Source organism: Dermacentor silvarum, chromosome 1 (genome assembly GCF_013339745.2).
Source record: "Dermacentor silvarum isolate Dsil-2018 chromosome 1, BIME_Dsil_1.4, whole genome shotgun sequence".
In the NCBI taxonomy this organism is placed as follows: domain Eukaryota; kingdom Metazoa; phylum Arthropoda; class Arachnida; order Ixodida; family Ixodidae; genus Dermacentor; species Dermacentor silvarum.
The window spans coordinates 48,288,566-48,310,793 of record NC_051154.1 but is presented as its reverse complement, the minus strand read 5'-3'; the positions used below and the strand labels follow the sequence as shown (position 1 = coordinate 48,310,793).

General features: G+C 44.5%; 1 protein-coding gene across 3 annotated transcripts in view; it reads right to left on the bottom strand.

Annotated features, from left to right (window-relative positions):
- The window catches only part of LOC119462391 (transmembrane protein 163), a 90,540-nt gene that overhangs the window by 20,033 nt on the left and 48,279 nt on the right, over positions 1-22,228 (bottom strand). For all 3 annotated transcript variants that reach the window (XM_049667668.1, XM_037723738.2, XM_049667672.1), the window contains exons 3-8: positions 5,778-5,915; positions 4,908-4,951; positions 4,739-4,824; positions 3,512-3,608; positions 1,285-1,396; positions 48-189 (exon numbers count right to left, since the gene is read on the bottom strand). In XM_049667668.1, coding sequence (XP_049523625.1) covers positions 48-189; positions 1,285-1,396; positions 3,512-3,608; positions 4,739-4,824; positions 4,908-4,951; positions 5,778-5,915 — 619 coding nt within the window. The remainder of the gene's footprint in view (positions 1-47; positions 190-1,284; positions 1,397-3,511; positions 3,609-4,738; positions 4,825-4,907; positions 4,952-5,777; positions 5,916-22,228) is intronic.

The window sequence follows — 22,228 nt, the reverse complement described above, 5'->3', positions numbered from 1 at the left end:
AAGTATAATGCACTGTTCTGTCAAACGGAGACAAGGCGGATCCTTACTTGGCCCCGACGAGGAGCATGATGAGCGCTGCAACGGTGCTAAGCACGGCGTCCATGTACCAGACTTCGGGGTTGGAGTCGTAGACCAGGTCGCTCACTATTATGGCCACGGCGCAGAAACTGCTAATTAAGGAGTTTATCCCTGAAAAAAAAAAGAAAAAGTAACAGACGTTTGGAAGGTGAAATCACGTAATCCAGTGCATAGAATAAGCTCGCCAGTAAGCGAATTAGAGTCCTAGCGAGAACGAGCTAGTAAGGCAACTTCCAGACTACGTTCGCAAGAGATGCATTCTTGCTCAAGTTTCCGACGCCTGCAGGTGCGCGAGTTGCTACGCCGGCCAACATGCAGGCATATATATCACTGGTTAGAGAAGCTGCGACATTCTCAAATGTAGTCTTAACTTGCCCTCATTAACGTGGTCTGTGACTGAGGAAATTCGCGCGTCAGCGTGTAACAATACTGAACGTTGCTTCAGCATTGTAGTCTGTCGAAGACCACCTGCTCGAGAGGTATTTCTAACGTCTCTGCGTGAAGCCGAATTGATCAATGCATTTCCATCACAGTGAATTTCAAAGTTGAATGTATGGGTTCACTGAGTACGAGTTGATGAATGGCTTCGCAAAAGACTTCGCAAATGAAAGCATAGGAATAAAAGCCAGCCGAGTATCAGTACCAAGCCAGGATCCTTAAACGTCCGGGAACAAGCTCGTGTCGCCCATAGCAAAATTATGAAATGTGGCAAAATTGTGTGATGTTATTCGACATCGGACGACGCATTTAAAGGTTCACTTGGCCATGATTCTTGATTGGGCCGTTATTGCAGCTGCGTGAAATGAGTGCTGCACAATGCACACTCGTATTCATATATTGCGTATTCAGGTGCTATTTCGCATAGGGAATTCAACATTCAGCCACCGTGCATTTAATCAATCCTCATAAAGCTGCTTCGTGATCGAGTTCGTCTTGCACTCACTGGGAGCAGCCAGAGTTCAGACATTGCTTCAGCAAGCCTATAGCAAGATTTGTTTGGCCTATTTATAATTGCAAACTGCGGCGCAATCGATCTTCGGTGATTTTCCCCAGCGAAAGAGGCAGCAATGATTTGGGTGAAACGTAGGGGGAGGGAAGTGGGAGAGTAAATCTGGGCCGACCATATACTGAAAGAGGGGCTAAACACCATTTGTCATCGTATTAAAACTGCCTCTGCAAAGGTTTAAAAAAAGACCACTGACTCACCATCGAGGACTAAGGACAAGCTTCCTAGTCGCTTAGCCAGGATGAATTTGATAACCGCCAAGAGAAAGCAAGCTGCTGCGCCAACCCCGGCAAGGATAATGAGGACGGGTATCTGGAACCATAAAAGAAAGGTAAAATCTTCAGCCAAAAGGCGGTTACGTTCAGCAAACCAGTTCAATTTCGCAGAGACAAGATGAATTGCAGCAGCCGTAATACCCTTCGCACATGGAAACTAGTTCCACTATATAACGGTTAGTGCCGAGACAGACATAGTGACAAGCACATTTTCCCCCCAGTGCTCCGTATCCGAGTTGTACTACGTGCACGACTCATTATATCGACTGACTCGTGTGTATCATTTAATCATTTCAGTCCTTGCTTTTCCGTTTCGTTCTGTAATTAACTACAACTCTTTGAATAGTAAAAACCAGTCGAAAGACGAAGGACAGAGAAGAGACGTCCAGTCGTCGTGTGTGCCACGTCTCTTCTCTGTCCTTCGTCTTTCGACTGGTTTTTACTATTCAGTATGTACCAACTGACCCAGACTGCTACTCTACCACTCTTTACCCGCCTTACAGTAAGTAATCGTGACGGTGTCCCAAAAAATGCAGGAATCAATATAAAGCAGCGGAAATCTCATTATGAACAGATAACGTGTTCTGTAATGAATTACGAAAAATATAGCTGAGTAACTGCTTTGCAGAATACCTATACAAGGTGTTCAAACCTAATATAACAGTAAATTTAATAGAAACGCTATGCTAGCTGCGCAACATCTGCTTTCACGGGTGGTCTACCAACGTTGGTGGACACAATGTTCGAGACGAATTAGAGTCACCAAACACGCAGATACAAACACTTATTATTTTTTTTTACTATCGCGATTGTGATATATAATTATATTTGGAACTTTAGGACAATCGTATTTTTAAAAAATACTTCCCTTTGATTCTCTGAGAACGCTTCTGTTCCGAGATATTCATCAGCAAATCTGAGAGTCATTCAGTTAATTTAGCATTCAGTGGCATGGTAAATCTCCCTTAAAACGTTTGAAACATCTGTGGAAAATATAGCTTTGTTGCCGGAGACACTGGAGACGAGTTGAACACCAGGGACAATCTGACCACTTATAACGATCTCATTAAGGCATTTTATCTCAGTCGCCGAACCTTCCCCCAACCTCAGCCCAAGTTCATCCGGGCGCAGGCTACCACCCTGCGTCTGCTACAAACAAATACGTACCCTTCACCCGCCCGCCTCCACCTTATATTCCCTGAAGTTTACAGTACCCCCAACTGCCGGTGCTGTGGCACTCACCCGGCTGCGCTTCCGCGTATGCTGTGGTAGTGCCCAGCACAGTATACACACATTAACACCACGACCTTCTCGTCGTGGTTGCGTGAGGCTCTGCGGAGCTCCGCCCTCGACGACCAAATCTGGGTGACCCAGCACGCCCGTGAGGCGGCGGCGAGGCAAGCCCTTGACGTCCCCTCATGGGAGGCTTAGGCCCGGCCATCATGAAGTGCTGGTTCTACAATAAGTGTGTACTCCTCCTCCTTCCTGTTCTTTCTCCAGAGTAAATATCTAAATAAAATTCCGTTGCTTTGTTTTTTTCTGATTTCTTTATGTCTGGGTTGGGAAGGCCGTTTTTACGGTGCCTGTGCAAACCGCGTTGCAAATCGCCAATTGCATTAATTACCATCAGTTTTTTTTATTTCTGACGCTTCCGTGATTACTTCGGCACGCGCTCGAAGAACAGTAGAAACAGATGATATTGGGTGTGCCTTAATTGCATAATTTGATACGTTGCCACGAGGTCGATGTCATCCGGAAGTGCCCTTTCGTAGCATTTAAAACCCACACAAATGCCCTTGACGACAATTACAGGCATGCCACACACGCATGACCTTGTTAACACGGTTGCTAAAACAGCCTTCTGACAATGAACACACAAATCGCTTGTTTACCGTGCGCTTCCTCCCCGTTTTGCCACCGGAAGTTTGGGGTTAAGATCATTCAGTTCCGGGGTTCAACTGTTAATCTACGCATTCACTCAGGTGTGGCTCACAAGTCACTTCGGAAAAGCCCGATAAGACTGACGGAACTGCACACGGAAATGCGCGGTTTACTCTCTGCGAGACGTATCGATTCGCAGCAAGCTTCACGATTTATCGCCTTCCACGACCAACCCTCAGGGAAGGTACAAAACTCAGCTCAGCCGTCTTACCCAAGTGGGGCTCTCCCGCACGATTAGGTCGTCCATGGCTTTGCTGATAATGGCTATTGCGGAGAGTATAAAGAACAGTCCCAGAAGCATGCAGGCTCTATAAGAGAAAGCAAGGCACACGTTAAGCACCGAAGCGGGGTGATACGAGTGTGACTGCCAGAGAACGCCTGACCAATTACGTTGAGCAGGGCGCGTAAGCGCAAGGAAGAAAGAAAAAAAAACTGACAGTGAAGCGCAGCAAGCGCTGCACATCGTTATCGACCATAGCCAAAGCGTCGGAAGCAAAACAACAAAAGAGAACCGACACACGAAGGAGCAAATATACTACAGGGTCTATAATAGAAACGCGTCGTATAAATATTCACCAATCAAAATTGGGGCGCTATTGCTGCTTAAGATCTACAGGGTGATCATTTTTAAGTTTTAGGGAATTTTAAAAAAAATATCCCGTTGCAGATAACATAATTCTACTCCTTGAGCTGCATTACTCAGAGAGGCGGACAATACTTGCGCGAGAACTCGAATCACATATTCAACTAACTAACGAGAATTCATAATTAACTTTATAATTAATTACTTTATGGCACATATTGCAATTTACGAATTGTAGCCGGTGAGCTTACAAGATGATTCCACTTGAAATGAATTCCTGGGGTGGCACCAGTTTCGAAATATTTCCCAAAGAGTGGGACGAAATACATGGGCGTTCCAGTTACTTTTGTGCTTCAGTGCATAAAAGAACGTCTTAAAAAAGTAACTGGAACAACAGTGCATTTTGATGGTGAGTTTGATGGTGCATGTCTCCGAACTGGTGTCATTCTGGAAATTCATTCCAAGTGGATACGCCTTGCAAGGTCACCGTGTACAATTCGTAAATTGTAATAGATGCCGTAAAGTGACTAATTCCGAAGAAATTAGGGAATTTTTGTTTATTAGCTGAATATGCGTTTCGATTTCTCGTGTAATCAATGTCCGCCTTTCTGAGTAATCCATCTCCAGGACTACAGTTATGTTATTTGCAAACAGGCTATTTTTAAAAATTCCGTAATACTTAATGATCACCCTGGATATCTATATCTATATCTGGATAGATATATATGCAAACATTGCGGGGCCTATCCATCAAATAAACACCTTGTGGGAGTGCCCTGCATGCCAACTCCAGCTTCAGAAAGACTGAACGCCATGCTCGACAATGAAAGCGGTATGCTGGAGGTGCGTACTTACACACGTTCTCTTGCGAACGAATAGTGTGGTGTTAAGTACTGCCATATCACAATTATCGAAGACAGCATGTCCAGAAGGCACTCGGCCTGGAAGAAGGATAACCTTGTCAAGCACGGATCACCAGCTCACATGTTGTAGTGTCTAAGAGAATAAACAAAGGCAGGCTTACCGCGAATGCATATATTGAAGCACTGTTCCTCTGGAACGCAAACACTGTAACAAAAAAATGCAGAGAAGGCCTGCTGCATTGCTTACAAACTCTTTCCATACTTCTCACTAAGAAGCCTAAGCCTTTGGACATTCAAGATGTCTGCGACATCTTTTCGCCTAACGACCACCGACTCGATGTTTGAAAATAAACCTCGACTTGACAAATGGACATTAAATACGACATACTTTGTCTAATACTTCCGAATTTTTGAATCCACAGCATCTACAGTATCTTCTGCGCCTTACTGACGCCATTTATTGCAAACTTTCCTATTGCTTTTTCATTTCACTTCAGTGCTGGCAACAAAACCGTAATGGTACGTGGCCTTTGCACGGAAGCCATAAATTAAAGTTATTCTGGTGGAGACAGATTTCTTAGACCCTTCATTTCCGTTCCTTTTCTCGCTACGACGGTCTTTATTTTAGCAAAAAGCTGACGGTGCATTGGTATTTATAAAACCATAGTGGCGTTCCTTTTTTTTTTTTTTTTTTTTTTTGTCTGAAGATTTTTTCATTCGAGTAGCGAGGATGGATCCCTAAAAGCAGACAGAGTCGGAGAAGGCGATTATGTGAATTCTAAGCAAATCCTGAAGTAAATCGGAAACAGAAAATAGCTAGAACAAACCCTGGCGCCATACACTGTCCATCAAAAAACGAGCTGATATCCAAACTTATTCGAAGTATGTGCAAAGTTGACTGAACAGGGTACACCTGCAGACGCAGTTAACTCACAGAATACATCACCCGCTCAATGAAGCAATTAAAGAAAAAAGAACATTAAGCCTTCAATATAAGACCACACACACAAAACGATGTTTCCATCACTCACCGAACCCCGTGCCCCCGACGACAATGTTGAAGACGACAGATACGATACTCAGCGTGAGTACACATTTCCGGTTGAGGTCACCACCTTCGTAGGGACTGTTATCCAAGAGCTGGGAATCGAGCTTTAGCGGTGTTGTCTCTGCAGAAACAAAACAGAAGCAACGCCTAAATAAAGAAATACAAGTACACTGAGCTCCTAATGTCCCTGCTAAAGGCCAACAAGCATCGCTGCGAGTATAGGCCTCATTTTGAGAAGTTCGCCATCGAGGCTGTGTAATGGTTGAGCAATGACCAACCCACCTGTTTTTCTTGGTACGTCTTCAGAATTTTTTTTTTTTGTTTCTTAGGCCACCGGTGCTCGGTCTCAGGCTTAACGAGCCAGTTAAGAATGTACCATACCGCGTACAATTGCGGCACAGTGACTGCGCACGGTATGTTTCTTTGTTAGCACATATATACGTTAAAAACATTTCATTGCTTATTCGCTAGCATCAGGACTTGTAATATTCCTTAACCTTATCACTAACTAAAATTTAACAGTTTGTCAGTTTGCAACTTCAAAAATATATTGTGGAAAATTACGTTTCAAAACCCTGATATGATTATGAGGCACGCCGTAGTGGAGGACTCCGGATTAATTTTGACTAGGCCTCTTTAACGTGCACCTAAATCTAAGTACACGAGCGTTTTTGCATTCCGCCTTGTTGCATTTCCGAGGTTGGAAGTTTCCTCCGGGAAACCCGGTAGTTCCCTCTGCCATGCAGGTCGGTGTCCGCAAACCTCCAACGCTCTCCGTCCAGAGATGGTGTTCCGTGCTGAAGAGTGCTGACGAGCGAAGGAACAATTAACTAGGTTTATTTCGCATTTTTGTCGGCATTAGGCCAAAAAGAAAATAAATATGAAAATAAACATGACAGCAAAACGTGCGCTCCTGGGATCGTTCCTGGGATCGCTTTTTTTTACACCTCCGCGCTGCAACTTTTTATCTTTCGCTCGACGAGGGAATTCAATGTCCATCTCTCAGCCATGGAATTGCAGCAGACAAAGACGGGCGTTTCTGTTTAGAGACGCACATGGCCGATGAGCCATTGCAGTTTAGGGTACAAGAGCTTGTTTGGTTTGTCGGCTCTGGGTCATCGAAATGACGAAGACGCGACACAATCGCTTGTCAATTATCTTGAGGTGGCTCAGGTTTCGTCACCAGCTCTTTGGCGTCGAGAAAACGATGAAGCGTGGATGTCATTCCATAGCAGCACGCTCGCCGGTAAAGCACCCTTTATCCAGAAGGACAACCAGGCATACCAGCAAGAAGCAGCGCCAGGAGGCGCTCGGCTGGCCGTATCTAACAGCCTCCATCAAAATGCCGTGAGATCGCCCGCTATAGCCGAAACGATGGTCCTTCGCTTCCTTTTCTCTCTGACAGAATAAACCATTTTGTACCGACAGCCTGTCGACCTGTTTCATTCGTAATAACATCGCAGGGTCATTTGAGCCTCTCGAAGCAATACTAGCTTATGCCAGACGATATCGATATGAGCCGTATCTGACATAGGAACCAACCTTTGTAACAGCCTATTAGAAAATTTTAGCTCGATCACGAGCACTTAATGTCAGTTGACGCTGAGGTTTGAAGCCATGAACTTTGGGGGATTCCAACACACAAAAAATTACGCGACTGAGAGATGAGCGGGTATTCACCACTTATGTCACAACCACCCTATGAAAAGTTTAGACGACACTGACCTTGGTCGACTTCCGAGCCACAGACCTCCAGTGAGGAGCTCATGCGGGACAAATGCCGACAATACCTTTTCGAGGCTAGGAGTGCCCGGCTATATAAATTATATAGCAGACCATGCCAGACGCATTCTGAACGCGACCAGTTCATTTATTGAAACTTCAAATATATTTTTTTTTCTTTAAATATTTGACATCCTACGCTAAATTGCCTTGCGAAAACCCGTTGACATGACAGTAATGAATCATAAGCAGAGAAATATTGTTTCGCGCGGGCTCTATTCTACCCCGCACCTCCACCAAAAAGATATTACGGGGAGTATTTATTTAACAGTAAACGGCGAGCGCTTGTCTAGTCAAGACTGCACAGAGCACACAGGTTCCAGCAGGTTTCAGTCCGACAGGAGAGCTTCTGACCCAGCCCCAATACAACGTCTTCGTCTTGGCCATTGCTCGTGATAATATAATTAGAATACAACGCTGCAGAGGTAAGAAAGACACTCAACATAAACATGAGCGCCGACAAGGAAGCGCTTCTAACAACTGATTTATTAGAAAAGAACCCCGGAGCAGTGGCATTGTACACAGACGCCCTTGCGCAGAGAACTACGTGCAGTACATGAAAGATGGGCAAATCAAAAACACAAAGTTGGTAGACAGAAGTATGATTGACATGAGCATGAATATGAATTTGCCCTGTTTGCACAGATGCAGTTTTGCACAATACAGTTTGCCCTAGATAGTACCCCATGGCAGTAATCACGCGTGCAAAAATTCACAGCTGGTTCAAACAATCAAAAATAAATTACCAATAAGCGTCATTGTTTGCGCTACCCGAATGTTTTATAAAATACCAATAAAAAACACTAGGTAGGCTTGTTTCGAGGCTAGGCTCCATGTCGACATTTCATTGTCTGTATCTGAAGAATGTAAAAGTGGCCTATGGGGCGTATGAAGTATGTAAATTCCACGGCTTTTGCAGTTTGCCGTTGCGACGTGATAGTTCTGCGCAGTGCAGGGGACGCCTACGCTTGCATAAGTAAGCCCTCCCGGAGTTCACTATTAGCTGCACCTCACACAACACGAGGAAAGCAGATTCCACAATCGCTCGGCGGTCAAAAAAAAGTCTTAATATATGGTCAGTCACGGCCGGGTACCGGCCGGGTACGTCAGCGAAGCTCGCGTGGCTCCGCATGGGGCTAATTTCTAAGGATAGCTACGGACTCGATGAAACGAAAGCTAGCGAAGTGTTCACTGTGTCGTTCTCGATGCTGACGTCATATCATGATATGAGGGCCAGGAGAAAAATATGACCAAGAACGCTACTGGCAATGTTGTCTCCCCTATAACGAAGGCTGCCAACAGCGGCAAGAAAAACAAGTGCAGTATGCTGAAAGCGCAGCGTGAAGAACAATGGGAAAACACTGAACATATCCTCTTGCAGTGACTGCGTAATCACGAAGAAAAAGCAAAAGACAAATTAATCATACTGAAGAAAAACGATCTGTCATTGCACGAAAAGGTCATGGTCAAATTGAAGAGGCATCGAGATTGTGCGTTAAGCAGGATACTTTGTGTACGGTAAGCTATGCTGGGACTTATGTGTGGTATTCCTTCAATATTTTTTTTTTTTTTACTGTCTTTCCTTCACATTTATTTTTCGGCGGGATTTATTTTTGGTGGTTGTGGAATATATCCGCGGCCCTTGGGTCGCCTATTTTCCCGGGGTGGCATCATTTATTGAACAACAATATGTGGGTGACCAACATTTAAGCAAAATTTATTCTCTTGTATCTTCAGTGGGAAAATGAACTCAAATTCTAGACAGAAAACGCGCCGAACTATTAGCAGAGTCATTTGATAATTTTATCAAAGAACAACGCTATGAGCATAAGAAAGCTTTAAAACATCCTAATAATTTGGAGAGAGAAAAACGGGATGGGAAAGGCAGGGAGGTTAACCGGATAAGATTCTGGTTTGCTACCCTGCACTGGGAGAAGGCTAAGGGGAAATGAAAGACGGAAAGAACAGTGGAGAGAAAAAGCAAAGAAGTATTTATTACGGTATAGTCATTACGGCTAGGCCTAGTATTTATTGCAATAACATTTACAGCGAAGAGCACGACTGCAGAATGAAAGCATGGAAGTAAATAATAACAGGCGAAACTACAAGACTGTCCATAAACATATCTCGCATTTTCAAGGAAGCTTTTACGCTAAAGCGGTTCTTAACAGAGGCGAGCCAATCGTGACGGCGAACATGTTATAGTGAAAGCGCCCGCTTAATGGAAAGCATTCTTGCGAATGGAAAAGGTTCGTGGATGCGGGGACCGGTGCACTTTAAAATCGGTAATGCTTCTCCTGTCATCATTTGTTCTGCCATATCGTTCCCCTCATCACCTCTGCCGTCACTCGCATGACAATTTTCCTTTACCACGGCCGTCACATGATCGCGTGAGTGCAGACGCCTTCACACGCCTGAATGATCCTTTGCGACAGTTACAGAGTGCACAATACATACTCGTGTACGTATGGATGTGGGGCAAATGTCTCGTAACACTGGATGATTTAAAGCCCAATCTCGAAAGAATATCTGTGCACTCATTCTTAATATGCTGCGCCATATTCAAATTGATCTCCAAGAAATTGTTTCTCATGCTACGTACATACTGACTCTTAAAAGCCTACGTTACGTTTTAAAGCCGCAAGGATACATCACAGGTCCTAATCCCCAATATGCGCAACCCTGTTCTCGCTGCCCGAAATTAAAAATGCCGTTGCAGCTAGTATATGGCAATCAGCAGAGAAAGTACATAACATTTTTCGCCGTTTCGTTTTTATTTATCTTTATGATATTTTAGCACTTACACACTGCAGCAGTCTCAATATAGTCTGCACCAACTATAACTGCGGCGTCTGGAACACATTCCCCTTAATTGCTATGGACAAATTACAGGGCTGCCATGATAAATCTCCGCCAAGCGGACCAAGAGCGAGCATAAATATGGAGTCCTCACACGTTCTTTTTTTTTCTTTTCAGTCGGAACGACTGCTAAACTTTTATTTTCCAAATCTTTCATTCCGAAAATGCGGCACCATTTTCTCAACCCTTATTTCTTGCATCACGGCTGTCACTTCTATCAAGACACCCTTTTTTTCAGACAGGGTTTGCCGCCCATTCGACAGTCGGCCCTGCTATTTCCTTATCCAGCCTCCAGTCGCCTTCATGCGATGTCAAGCAGCGTGCCTAATGAGCACAAAAAAAAAATAACGTGCAGCTTATGCAACACCACAAAACAATGACTTGCGCTTTAACAAACACGAAAGGTGGAGAAGAATAACTCGCAAATGTTAGCACGAGGGGCGCCCACAAACACTAGGTACAAGCACTGATGCAATATATTTTGAAAAATATATATTGGGAAAAAAATATATTATGGGAAAGTAGCCTAGCTCGTAAATATCGATGTAGCCACCGCGCGCGAAACCTTATGCTTGACTTTCAGCCAGCCATTACTAGTATACGTGAGTTAAGGCAAGCCTGCTGGCTCCTTGTGGTGCGGTTATAATAAAGCATTCCGCTGCTGCGGTGCAGTGAGCATTGTGTCAATTGTTCTGTAACGTCAGGGTATACATAACACTAAGAATTATTGCTGCAGGCAGGCATATTTCACGACTATCCGCTCCGGCGCGAAAACGCCAAAGTGCGTTGCATTCCTCAAATGATGCCAACTGTTGTAAAGTAAAGCGCCGAGTTCAACAACTTCAAGTGTAGCGTAAATAATACGACCAAGCTCTCAAAATCTTGCCTTCTGCCGACTTAAGTGTAAACTGTTGCTCGTTACTTACGGTGCAACCCTATAATTCCTCAACTGCAGTATGCCAGGAGCGCGAAAAGTTCAGACCTGCCCCTTTGATGCAAGTTGACAAACTACTGCATGAAAGTTGCACGACAAACGGCGCTTCAGTTGCAGGACGGACCACCTATCCTCGACAGAAAGTAGTTCAGGTAAAACGATAGAAAACTTCCCGCGAGACGAGAAGGAAGGAAAAAGAACAAACAGACTTCCCCTTTCCGCGGAACTTTCTAGACTGCTACAGACCTTTCACCTTTCTTTCGCTTCCATAGAATCAAAAGCCATGGAAACGTTTACTGCATCCATGCTTATGACTAACACTGTATGCTCTACATGGAAACCGATCACTCTTTTCTACGCGTCAACCTCCGCTTTAAAAACGCCTTCGGGTACACAACGGAGTACACTAAACACTTGCCTGTAAATATTAGAACTTAATGTGCAATGAGCAAGTGCTCGCTTGCAGCATGCGCGATACAAACACAGTTGACGTAAGCAAGAAAAACAAAGGAAACAGAAACGCGACTGATTCAATTAGCACCTGGATCCCCTTTAGCGCAGGAAAGAAAGCAATTTTTGCAATAACTACTCAAGAGATGAAAAATTATGTCACGCGATAGTGGTATAATTTCAGAAATTCGTTCGTATTTACCCGAATTAAGGAACCGTAATTTACTACAAGGCGATAACGATTTCTACCGACTACACAGTCGGTGAAAACTCGCTCGTCCTTCGCATCCCATGTGGACCCTGTCACACTCGACTACCCTTGTTTTTGTTCTTGTTGTTTATTGATACGTAATTGAAGGAGAGGTTTGCGCCTTTAATGGCGCTGGCTACTCCTATTCGCAGGGCAAGGAAAACTAGAAGCACGAAAGCGCCGAGATCATCAAATAACACAAACATTTGCGAAGTTTCGCACACAAGTAAAGGAAGTCACAGGAAGGAGTAAAATAACAATCGGAGATACACAGTTCCGTAAACACAAAAGAGGTCGAAGAAGTCCTGCTTGACAATAAGCCTGCAAAAACGGCTTAAGCCTTTTATATACATACGTACCACCAAAACGGTAATATTGTCACCACTCATACGAAACTATCATACAGAACTTACACAGAAGTTTCGTGAACCATTAGATATGGCCTTGTTAGAGCACTGTATAGATTAAGGCTATAGAGACGGCTCCGAAGTATACTTCGCGCAAAATTAAAGGTAAACAAAAAGACTAGTGTTCAAGCAGCGATTACACTGAAATTGTAACGCAATGTCCTGAAATGTACGAAGCTTTCTCTTTCTGAACATTTAACCACTGCAGAAACTTACCTAGATGTAAAGTAACCTTTAATTCAGTGAAGATTACCATTAAAGTAAACTAACCATTAAATTCAGGCGGGTTCTTCCAGTCTACTGCACAACACAACAGATCCACTGATATCTCTGAAGCGCAACGACGCACTGCGCCTTACGCACTATGAGCACCTTAAGCATGGCGAGACTGTGAGGAGCCAAATTGCTTGGCATTCTCAAGCATCAATGCACACCGCTCATAGGCATCGAAGAGACCAATAACTTTGAGAATCGGTATCGGTGACGTTGAAGCAGTAAATATTTTTCTTTCATTCGGCTGCCGCACCGCACAGACAATAATTTGCTCTCAACACGCCCACGGCGGGAGCCAGTTGTATATCCTCCATTTTGGAGCCAAAGCATCCCCGCGCTGGGGGCCGCCGACGATGTGGCGAGGAGGATTCCTCCACCTAAAACGACACTGCTGAGGTCGCTGTGGCAGAAGCGCCGGACACTTGACACCCCTCAAACAGCGTGCAAATTACTGGTGGGAGCGTTCTACGAGCAACGACAGGCGGGTGCGGTGGTGCCCTTCAGGTTTGGAGCGGATTGCTTGCACGTACGGGGTGCAAGAAAGCCTGTTTGGCACAGTGAATTGTGATTTTCCCTTTCTCTCTCTCCCTTTTTCCTACCTTCTAGTCAGAATAAATCAGTCTTCTTGATGCGCCCAAACCGAACGGACGTCTGTCGTTTTTCCATAAGTTAAATAGTATCCGTCTCTTATTCTACAACACCAGTAGTTCCAAGTTCAACACCAGTTTAATGTAGTGGCTTCGCTTCCCGAAACAAAACTTGCGCTCATGTTTCTCAAAAGTTGCCCGCGAGCGGGGTCTGATTGTTTGTGCAGCGTCAAATCAGCATACATTTGCGTTCTTCGTGTGCATGTTTCGTCCTCCGTCTCTAAGACAAGCAAAGATTATGCAAGACAAAAAAGTTTCGAGATTTGCCGAACACGAGCGCATCCAAATGAAGCCCAGCATCTCGATGCCCAAGTAATTTGCGGAAACGAGCAAACGAGTTTTGCCTCTTGATTACATCGAGTACTATGAACGAGTTGCTTACGAGAATGAAGCAAGGCATGCAGTGCCTCAAGCTTTGTAGAACGAACCTAGGTACATACAAAGCGCTGCGCAGTGATTTGAGGACCCGGAGATATGGTTTGTTGGTCTTGTTGCAAACACTATATTATGTATGTAATTGTTAAAGAAAGCAGTAGAACAATCGAAAAATGTCATAGGCGGCTTCTTTCTTTGCTTACGCCGTACACGGCGTAAGATGCATAAGGCAAGAAAATGAAAACTGCGCTTGCGAATTAGAGCCCTTATTTACAAAAACGTTCTTACGCTAAATCTGTTCGTAAGTGCAGATGTCAGCCAATAGTAATGTCGGACGCATTACTATCGAAGGTGGTCAGCCAATGGCAGAGAGCAATTATGAACACGAAGTTTTGTGAATTCTGCCCCAGAATTTAAAAAAGCATGCCAAAACACCGCCGAAAAAGCGTACCACGGAGAATCGTGCAATCAAAGCTGCTCTGACCAAATTGACGTCTCAGTGGTTAACGAATTACCAAGTGAAGCATAATAAGTATCTCCACTACCCAAAATAATTTGCTCAACTACAATTAAGGCCCGATAATACCTCAGATCATGTAGCAAATTGCAGAGCAAATAATAAACTCGTTTACAACTTTTCCTAATACAGAGAGAAAAATATTAGTTTAGATATATTGCTACCAATCATACGTATCAGTGGCGAGATAACGCACTAATTTTTTATGCCGTCAAGACATTGGAACAATGAAACCTCCTGCATGGTGATGCGAAATTCACGAGGTACCTCGTTTTCATCTGACCAGCGACATTCGTGAACACTGCGAACGATTTTCTTTTTCTTGTAACATCTGTAGCGCCTTTATTCATACTCGTATGAGCACATCAAAGCAGAGTAGTGGGCGTCTCCTAGAGGTGGCATCGAGTCTCCTTAAAGAGGAATAGAAAACAATTCCGTCCTATTAAAACATGCCCATGCCAAAATTTTCAGCGTGAGCCCCGTACACGCTATAAAGAACGTATTTCAGCAAAAGAACATAACACGGAACATCGAGTGGTGGAGCAATTGGTAGGCTTGTCGTCGAAGCCGAAACATCGTGCTTCCAATTGATCGAGAGCGCAGGCACAAGCTATCCAAGGTCCATCTGGACAAGAGGGATTTTCAGTTTGATTTCAGCAACTATAGATTGCATCGCGTATCGCCAAACATCAAAATGAGGCGCTTCAGTTATTGAAGAAAGCCACGGGTGCGACTGAAACCCGCTGCATTTATGCCAGCACTCGCTGAAAGCAGCAAATGGTCGACAAGGAGCCCCGGACATGAACAGAAGCTGCACACATGACGCGGAGTCGAGGCGCATCCTTTTCGGCGGCGGCCGCCGCGGGAGAAAGTGCGCGCCTCGACTCGGGCGACGGCCGCCACCGGTAGCGCGGGCGCACACTCACCGTCGGCGTAGTGGAAGTGGTAGGGCTCCCAGGAGTGAAAGCCCATGGCGGTTCAACGGCCCGCGCGGGCTGCTTCGTCCATGGCGATAGTCCCCGTGGCCGCCAACGCGGCCAGAGTGCGTTTACCCGAAGGCCGCCGATGCAGACAGGGCTGACCGATATAGGCGGCCGCTTTCCTCTTTCGGAGCCTCGAAGCGGGCACCGGTTGCAGCGAAACAAGGCCCCCCGCGCGCGTGAGTGAAAGAGCCGCCCTTGGCGCGCCGGAGAATCCCCTCTCGGCAACGCGTGGTGGGGCGAAAATCTAGGTCGGCGGGCGCAGCGAGAAGGCTTTCCTCCACACTCAAGCCGGCAGAACTACGCGGGAAAGACGCAGCGGCCGCCAATTACGGCGGGCAAGGGACTGGACACCGGGCTGCACCCAGTCAGTGTGAAACGACACATAGAAGGCAGACTCGAGCACAGACCCACCGCCAATGCCAATGTAAGGGGGTCTGTGCATGACCATACACCCCCTCCACTACCGTCTGTCCTTTCCACCGCACCGCAAACGCATCGGCCGTGTCCTTTCGCTTTCTTTCCTGAAGCTGTTATTTCCGCTCCTGTTAGACTCCCCGGTCGCCCCTGGAGCAGATGGGGCCCCCTAATCCGCTGCCGCTATTACGGGGGTACGCGAGCGCAGGTGCATTCCTCCGTCGCATTCCGTTGTGGATCAGATCGTCGACGCGGCAACGTGTTGTTAGACGAGACGCCGTATACTAAACTTTGTTTTTTGCAAGGTGCAGTTAATCGATAAATTTACTTTTATTTGAGCTGTAGTGAACAATGGGAGGCGAGCAACAAAGCTGGAAACTGCACGCTACGTTGAAAAGCAACACTATGACCCGTGCTCGTCCTATATGAAGCTTCGGCGCCTATAGACAAAATCAAGGTGAAGGTTAGGTTGGATACTGTCCAAAGGTAGAAACCAGAGATTTCAAACTGAAGCAAACGTTCGTAACGTGATGAGTACTTCCCTGCACGTTACGTCTATAAACACATATCCTGCCTCAGCGTCATTTACCGTAACTTTCGTTACCGCACTCGCAAAGTCGGTCGAAATGCAAGAGCACAAGTTTTCCTTCTCGCGAGAGCAATTTACACACGCACTGAATTAAAAGGCAAACTTGTCGCAGCCATGTCGCACTACACACTCGCTATGGTTACAGGAAGAAATATGCTGCTCAAACAGGTGTCTCTGTCCTAACCACTTAGGCCATTAGGTCGATAGGCTCTTAATTACACCCAATTTCTGCGGCAGACAACACGATGACTGAACAAACGAAAAATACGGAAAATAAGTAAGGTGGATCAGGCAGACGCAACAAATTTGACAGACTCCGGTAACGCTATTTCTGTAGGCATTCAGAAAGATCTTAGCATCGGCTTTGTGCCTTCAGTAGCAAATAAAAAATGCGATATTACAAGGGCAGCGATTTAGTGAAGAATAAACGGGGACGTAAATATGTACCGTACATAAATATGGCTAACCATCTTCCCTTTTTACCACAACTTAAATTACCGTTCGATGCATTCCATTGAACCACGTTCGACATTGTTCGATCGGCTGGCGGATTTGACTAATTATTCGTTCTGCGAATAAGCCAATTACGAGTCAATTCGACAAAGTTTTCGTTTACCAGTTCCTTATCGACGTGTGCGCTTTCGAGGGATTAGCCGGGTACAATTTCGAATAAATCGGAAAATGCTATTTTAGTTTTTTTGTTTGCCGGAGAAAGCTTTCGGAATGTTTCGTACAGGAAAACGCGTTACTGTTTACATTTATATGCACATGGACCGTGAACACGGCACAAATGCACGATGATATAACAACGCACAATGATTAATTTAGCATTTTGTGGCGCAAGGGCTAAGTATGGCCTAAGAGTGCCAGGCCACAGTTAATGAGTTGACAATGGAGTAGTGAATTGCGACAGTTGGTTGCGACATAGCTGTAAAGGTGCCTGAAAAACAGTCGCTGAAATGTCCTTAAAATGTATATGTAATAAAATTATGGAAATGAGCAATGAAGTGTACGATAAACACAAAAGATACATTGCGAAGGGATGATAATACGAACTACAATATGTCAGTGCTGAAAATTTCCAAGAAGCACTCCTGCATTTCCGGAGCCCTAGAAACTCAAGTGCATGGAAGCATATGCGATACAAAGCGATCATATACTAACCGCAGCCTCTTGCAAGAGGATGCGCTACGAATCCAGTACTTACACTTTCAATAAACCGATATCAGTTAAGTTTAAAACTAATTTACTATCAAAAAAACAGCTCTGGTCCAAGGAACATTGCCGGATGGCGAGGAATATGCTCTCTGTAAGCTGAAAGGAAGTACTTCTTACATGGAAGTTCTGCTTCCTGGCATTCTAGCAAAACATGAAAGACGATGAGCCTCTCACCATATCTGCCAAAGGTTGGAAGCTCATCAGCAGAAACTTGTCCGTGCCATATGTGCGCCCTATCCTGAGTCGACAGAACATGGCATCAATGTGTCGTGTTTACGCTGTGGAGGTACAAATATCTAACTGGTTTTATTACGTAGAGCTTATTCGTTTCAGCATCCCACAAGCGTTGACAATGGGTTTTCAGTTTCTTACGTAAGAAAGGCTTAAGATCTTCGGCAGGGACAGCCGCGGTAGGATTAACAGCTTCCGGTGGAATTGATGTAACGATTTCGTCGGCAAACATATTACCCTCTATTTCTCTATGACCAGGAACCCAGCATGCTATCACATGCTGATGAGATTAATAAATAGTGCACGATAGTGAATAGAGCTCAATAAAACAGGATTCTTGTGCCATTTAATGGTAGTAAAGCTTTTACAACACCTAACGAGTCAGTAAATATTATTGCCTTTTGTAGTATAAATTCCTTGATGTGCCTTGCCACAGACATCCCTACACAGGTATCTGCTGTACTTGGCTGTGGGTGCAGAACGCCTGCCTCAGAGAAAGAGGGACCAACAGCTGCGTAAGACACGCCAGCATGTGACTTTTACGCGTCCGTGTAAAATTCTTGGCAAGAATAATTTGAAGTTATAAAAAGTGATTTTAAATGGGTGCCCGGGGAGAGTGTTTCGTGACCTCAATAAATGAGGTGTCACATTCTACCACCCGCCACTGCCACGGAGGTAGTAGCTTTGCTGGTGGCATTAGGCGATGTTTCAGCAATGGGACAAGCATTTCATTATACTTAGCTTTCTGACACGCAGTAAAAAGGGCTCTCTTGCTGCAGGTCGATTACGAAACGTAGATTACGGTCGCGTAACAGGGGTGTTCAGGGTTCGAATGCACTTTCAGAAAATAAGGAAAACTAGAGTATGACCTTTGCAAATTGAGTGACCATTGATTCGATTCCACGTAGACTTTGTACAAGACTTGTCCTGGAGGCGCGTGTGGCCACTCGGATGCCTAATGGTGAATCGGATCCAGCATATTTAACGCGGTTGTCATGCACAATAACTTGAGGAGCCGCAATGACATAGCAATTCGCTATGGCAGAACAGCATTGTATAGGAACAGCACAACCAATACCTAAGTGCAAGAATCAGACATGTTGATGATCGCATGGGTGACCACACCATGTTTTGCTGCTCTCGTGGGAGCAACGACTTTGCCGCCTACACGTACTTCCCGACCTGGATTCGACCTCAAACGCAGAGTGAGTCATTTGTCACTCGAGAGTCGCGACCACAATTTCGCGACGCCGGGTAACCTGGAACCCAACCACGCGACAGCGCTCATCGCTCGGCCCGCGGATACGGCCCGCCGACTTTCTATGGAGTTCATTCGTTTCGTTACTTGCATGGAAGTAAACGAACCGAAACGAAAGGAAGCCCCGAGACAAAGAAGCAAGTTCGCAGCTGCTTTGAAACGGTAGCTGGTCAAGATGCATTGCGTGGCGCATAGCGGCTATATTCCGAGTCAGAATACTCGGTACCGAACCACGAGGCAAGCAAAAAATCTACGAAATCGGAACGTGAACAAATTCCAACAAAAAGTAACGATATAACGCATGCCTATAGGGTCCAATCTTCACGTAAAGGTTACAATAAAAATTATTTGGTTGTCAGTCATAACATCTTTATATATTCTTTTCTTCGGTTTTACATGGAGCACATATGTTTTGATTGGCAATTGCCGTGAACATGTTCATGGAGTCGATTTCACGTTCTCAGTAGGTCTTGCCTTCATTAGCAGTATCATAATCGCTTACAGTGCTTTATCTTGGAATTTTTTTGCAAGTGCGTGCCTCAGATATGAGGTACTGTAAACGGAATGTCAATGCATACTTTTTCCCAGTGTACATCTGGCCTACCTTACTGTATGGTGAACGCCATGCGAAAAAGCTAAGATTAAAAAAAAAAGTGATCGTATGGGGCAGCATCATAAGCGTTTACCCTTGTACTTTCTCACGAAAGAAAGGAGACAGTAAAGTTTAGGTAACGTGGAGCAAGAAAAAGATTGAAATGACTATACTGAGGTTGTTTAAGAGGCGTTTTCAAGCACAGAAGATTCTCTGGCTGGCAATATTCTTATATTCTGGCCACTAAGTTTATTTAATCCGCAAAACGAGTTCTTGGGGAGACAGTTAGTCCCATTAAAATCTTAGGCCTATGAGCGGGCTCGTTACATAGACTGCGCCATAGGTGTGCGTATCAGGTGTGGAAATTTAGTTCCTGGAATGACGCTCAGAAAGGAACTTTCTCACTTCAAATTCGTCATTACGAAATCTTTGAAGTAATGTCAAGTGTCAACAAAGACAGCATTGCTGAAAATGTTTTGCAGCGCTGTATACGCAGCGTTTTGAACTTCCCGGCTTACTGTCTCTTTGCGTATTATATGCACAATGCAGTGGTGTATAGCTCTGAAAGTAGCATCTGTCATTGGAACTAGAAAACACAGAAATTATGAATACGGAGGCATTATATTCTGTTACATTCCCACTCCCTAACCTTTCATTTAAAATATGAAAAACTTTACTATTAATAAAAACACTTAAATTCCGATATAAATTCCTACAATTGAATGATTGTTCGACATTTTGTTTTTTACTCCGCCTAAACAAGCCCTTCATTTCCGCTTATTCCTTTCGCAAATATCACAGTGGGGTAACACTGAAAAAGTTTGTTTCTCGGTGTTTCTTAGTCAAAAGTTGTCTTACTCAGCACCAAATTGGTTGAGATACAGATACAGCACTTGAACTAAAATTTATTTCTGTTTCTAACAGTGGGTCAGTGCCAAAACTACTGGGCTACGAACGGTATATACGCATTTCAGAAATCTTGTGTAGCTATAAGGACCATACCGTCATAAATTGCAATACATACGCTCCATAAAGTGTTCACTCGGTTTTACGACTGGCTGATATTGCAACAAAAAATGCGGAATTAATTGTGTAAAAGACTCGTAGTACTCCATGTCGCCTCTTTTTTCGTGCTCTCGTGCAGCTCGCTATGTAAAATGTATTCAGAACAGATTGTGTCAAACAGTAAATTTCCTTTGGTCAAAAGGGCCCTAAAATCGTATGATAATCTGATTCTTGCTAAGCATTTTTCGTGGCAATACCTGTACACGAGATACTTTGTGGCGTTTATGATAATGTGACTTATTATATGAGCTAAACCAGATCACCACGTTGCCTTTTTTAAGAAGATGACATTCCTTAGTGACTGCAGGATTCGAACTAGTCGCCTATGTAGGTGTTCGCCAAAATGCTGAACACTTGAACATGCCACAGACGTAAAATGCGGAACAAACAGCAGGTTTTTGTTAAGAAATTTGGCAGCACGGACTCGCTAACTATGTCGCTTGTTGCAACCAATAATGTGCCCGAAAAATATAATAATCGCGACTGAGTTTTTATGAAGATATATGAAAAAGTTTAATAACGACGAAGAAAAAAACCGGCAGATCCCACGCCCTGTGGGAATCGATGTTATGCGAAGCAGTTTGCGAAAGTTAACGCAGTGTGCGACCAAGTTAACGAAACGACCATGAGAGCACCAAGACGTAGGTGGATGTTTAATGACCTACATGACACGCATGCCATGACATTCATATCATGAGTCCTGGGGAGTCCCTTTAGCTGTGTCTAAGAGACCTTAAGGTGAAAGCCATAGTCATGATCATGACTATGACTTTGTCCATCAACGTTTAGCCTTTTCCTTCACTTAGTACCACATCCGAACCCATTTCAGTGGCTTTTGAGTGTTATTTTTTTTTCGCTGAGTCATTGACGTTTTTGCCGAGTCATGCTCATGACTATGACTTCTACCAGCATCCTTTAGTGTTTCCTTCACTTAGTACCCACGTCCGAAACCATTTCACTGGTTTTTGAGTGTCAATCTTTTTTCTGGGTCATTGTCATAACCTACATGACACGCATGTCACGACATTTATGTTATGACCTATCAATCCTGTTCGTCATGCACTCCTGTCATACTATGCAAATTTTGGTACATACCAAGTGAACGAAACGACCATCAGAGCACAAAGACGTAGGCGGCCAGATAGATACTGTCAAAGTAACCAATGTTCGCCGAGAAATGCTTCGCATTTAAAAAACAGACGTGCTGAAAAACTTGGAAAGGAAGAGACCTTGAGTGAAAAAGTCAGCAGAAGATGGTTACTATAAGTGCACTGAAACCAAAATACCTAAATATACTGAGAGGAACATACTGCATATACCGAATAGGAATACTGAATAGGAATATACCGCTAGCGAGACGTACAAAAACAATGCATCCGTGGCCCTAAGGATCGACCCGGGAATGCAAAGCGTAGAGACGCTCCTGTGACATTGCCCGCACATGTGTTTTCGCCACCGCACCTCATTGCAGGCCATCGCAGCACTATTTCTATTGATGGGTATCGTTTATCCCTTTCTGTAGCTTCTGCAAGGAGCCTAATTTTTTTCTTAATTAAAAAAATTGTTTCAGGTGACGGTTCAGTTGCACTT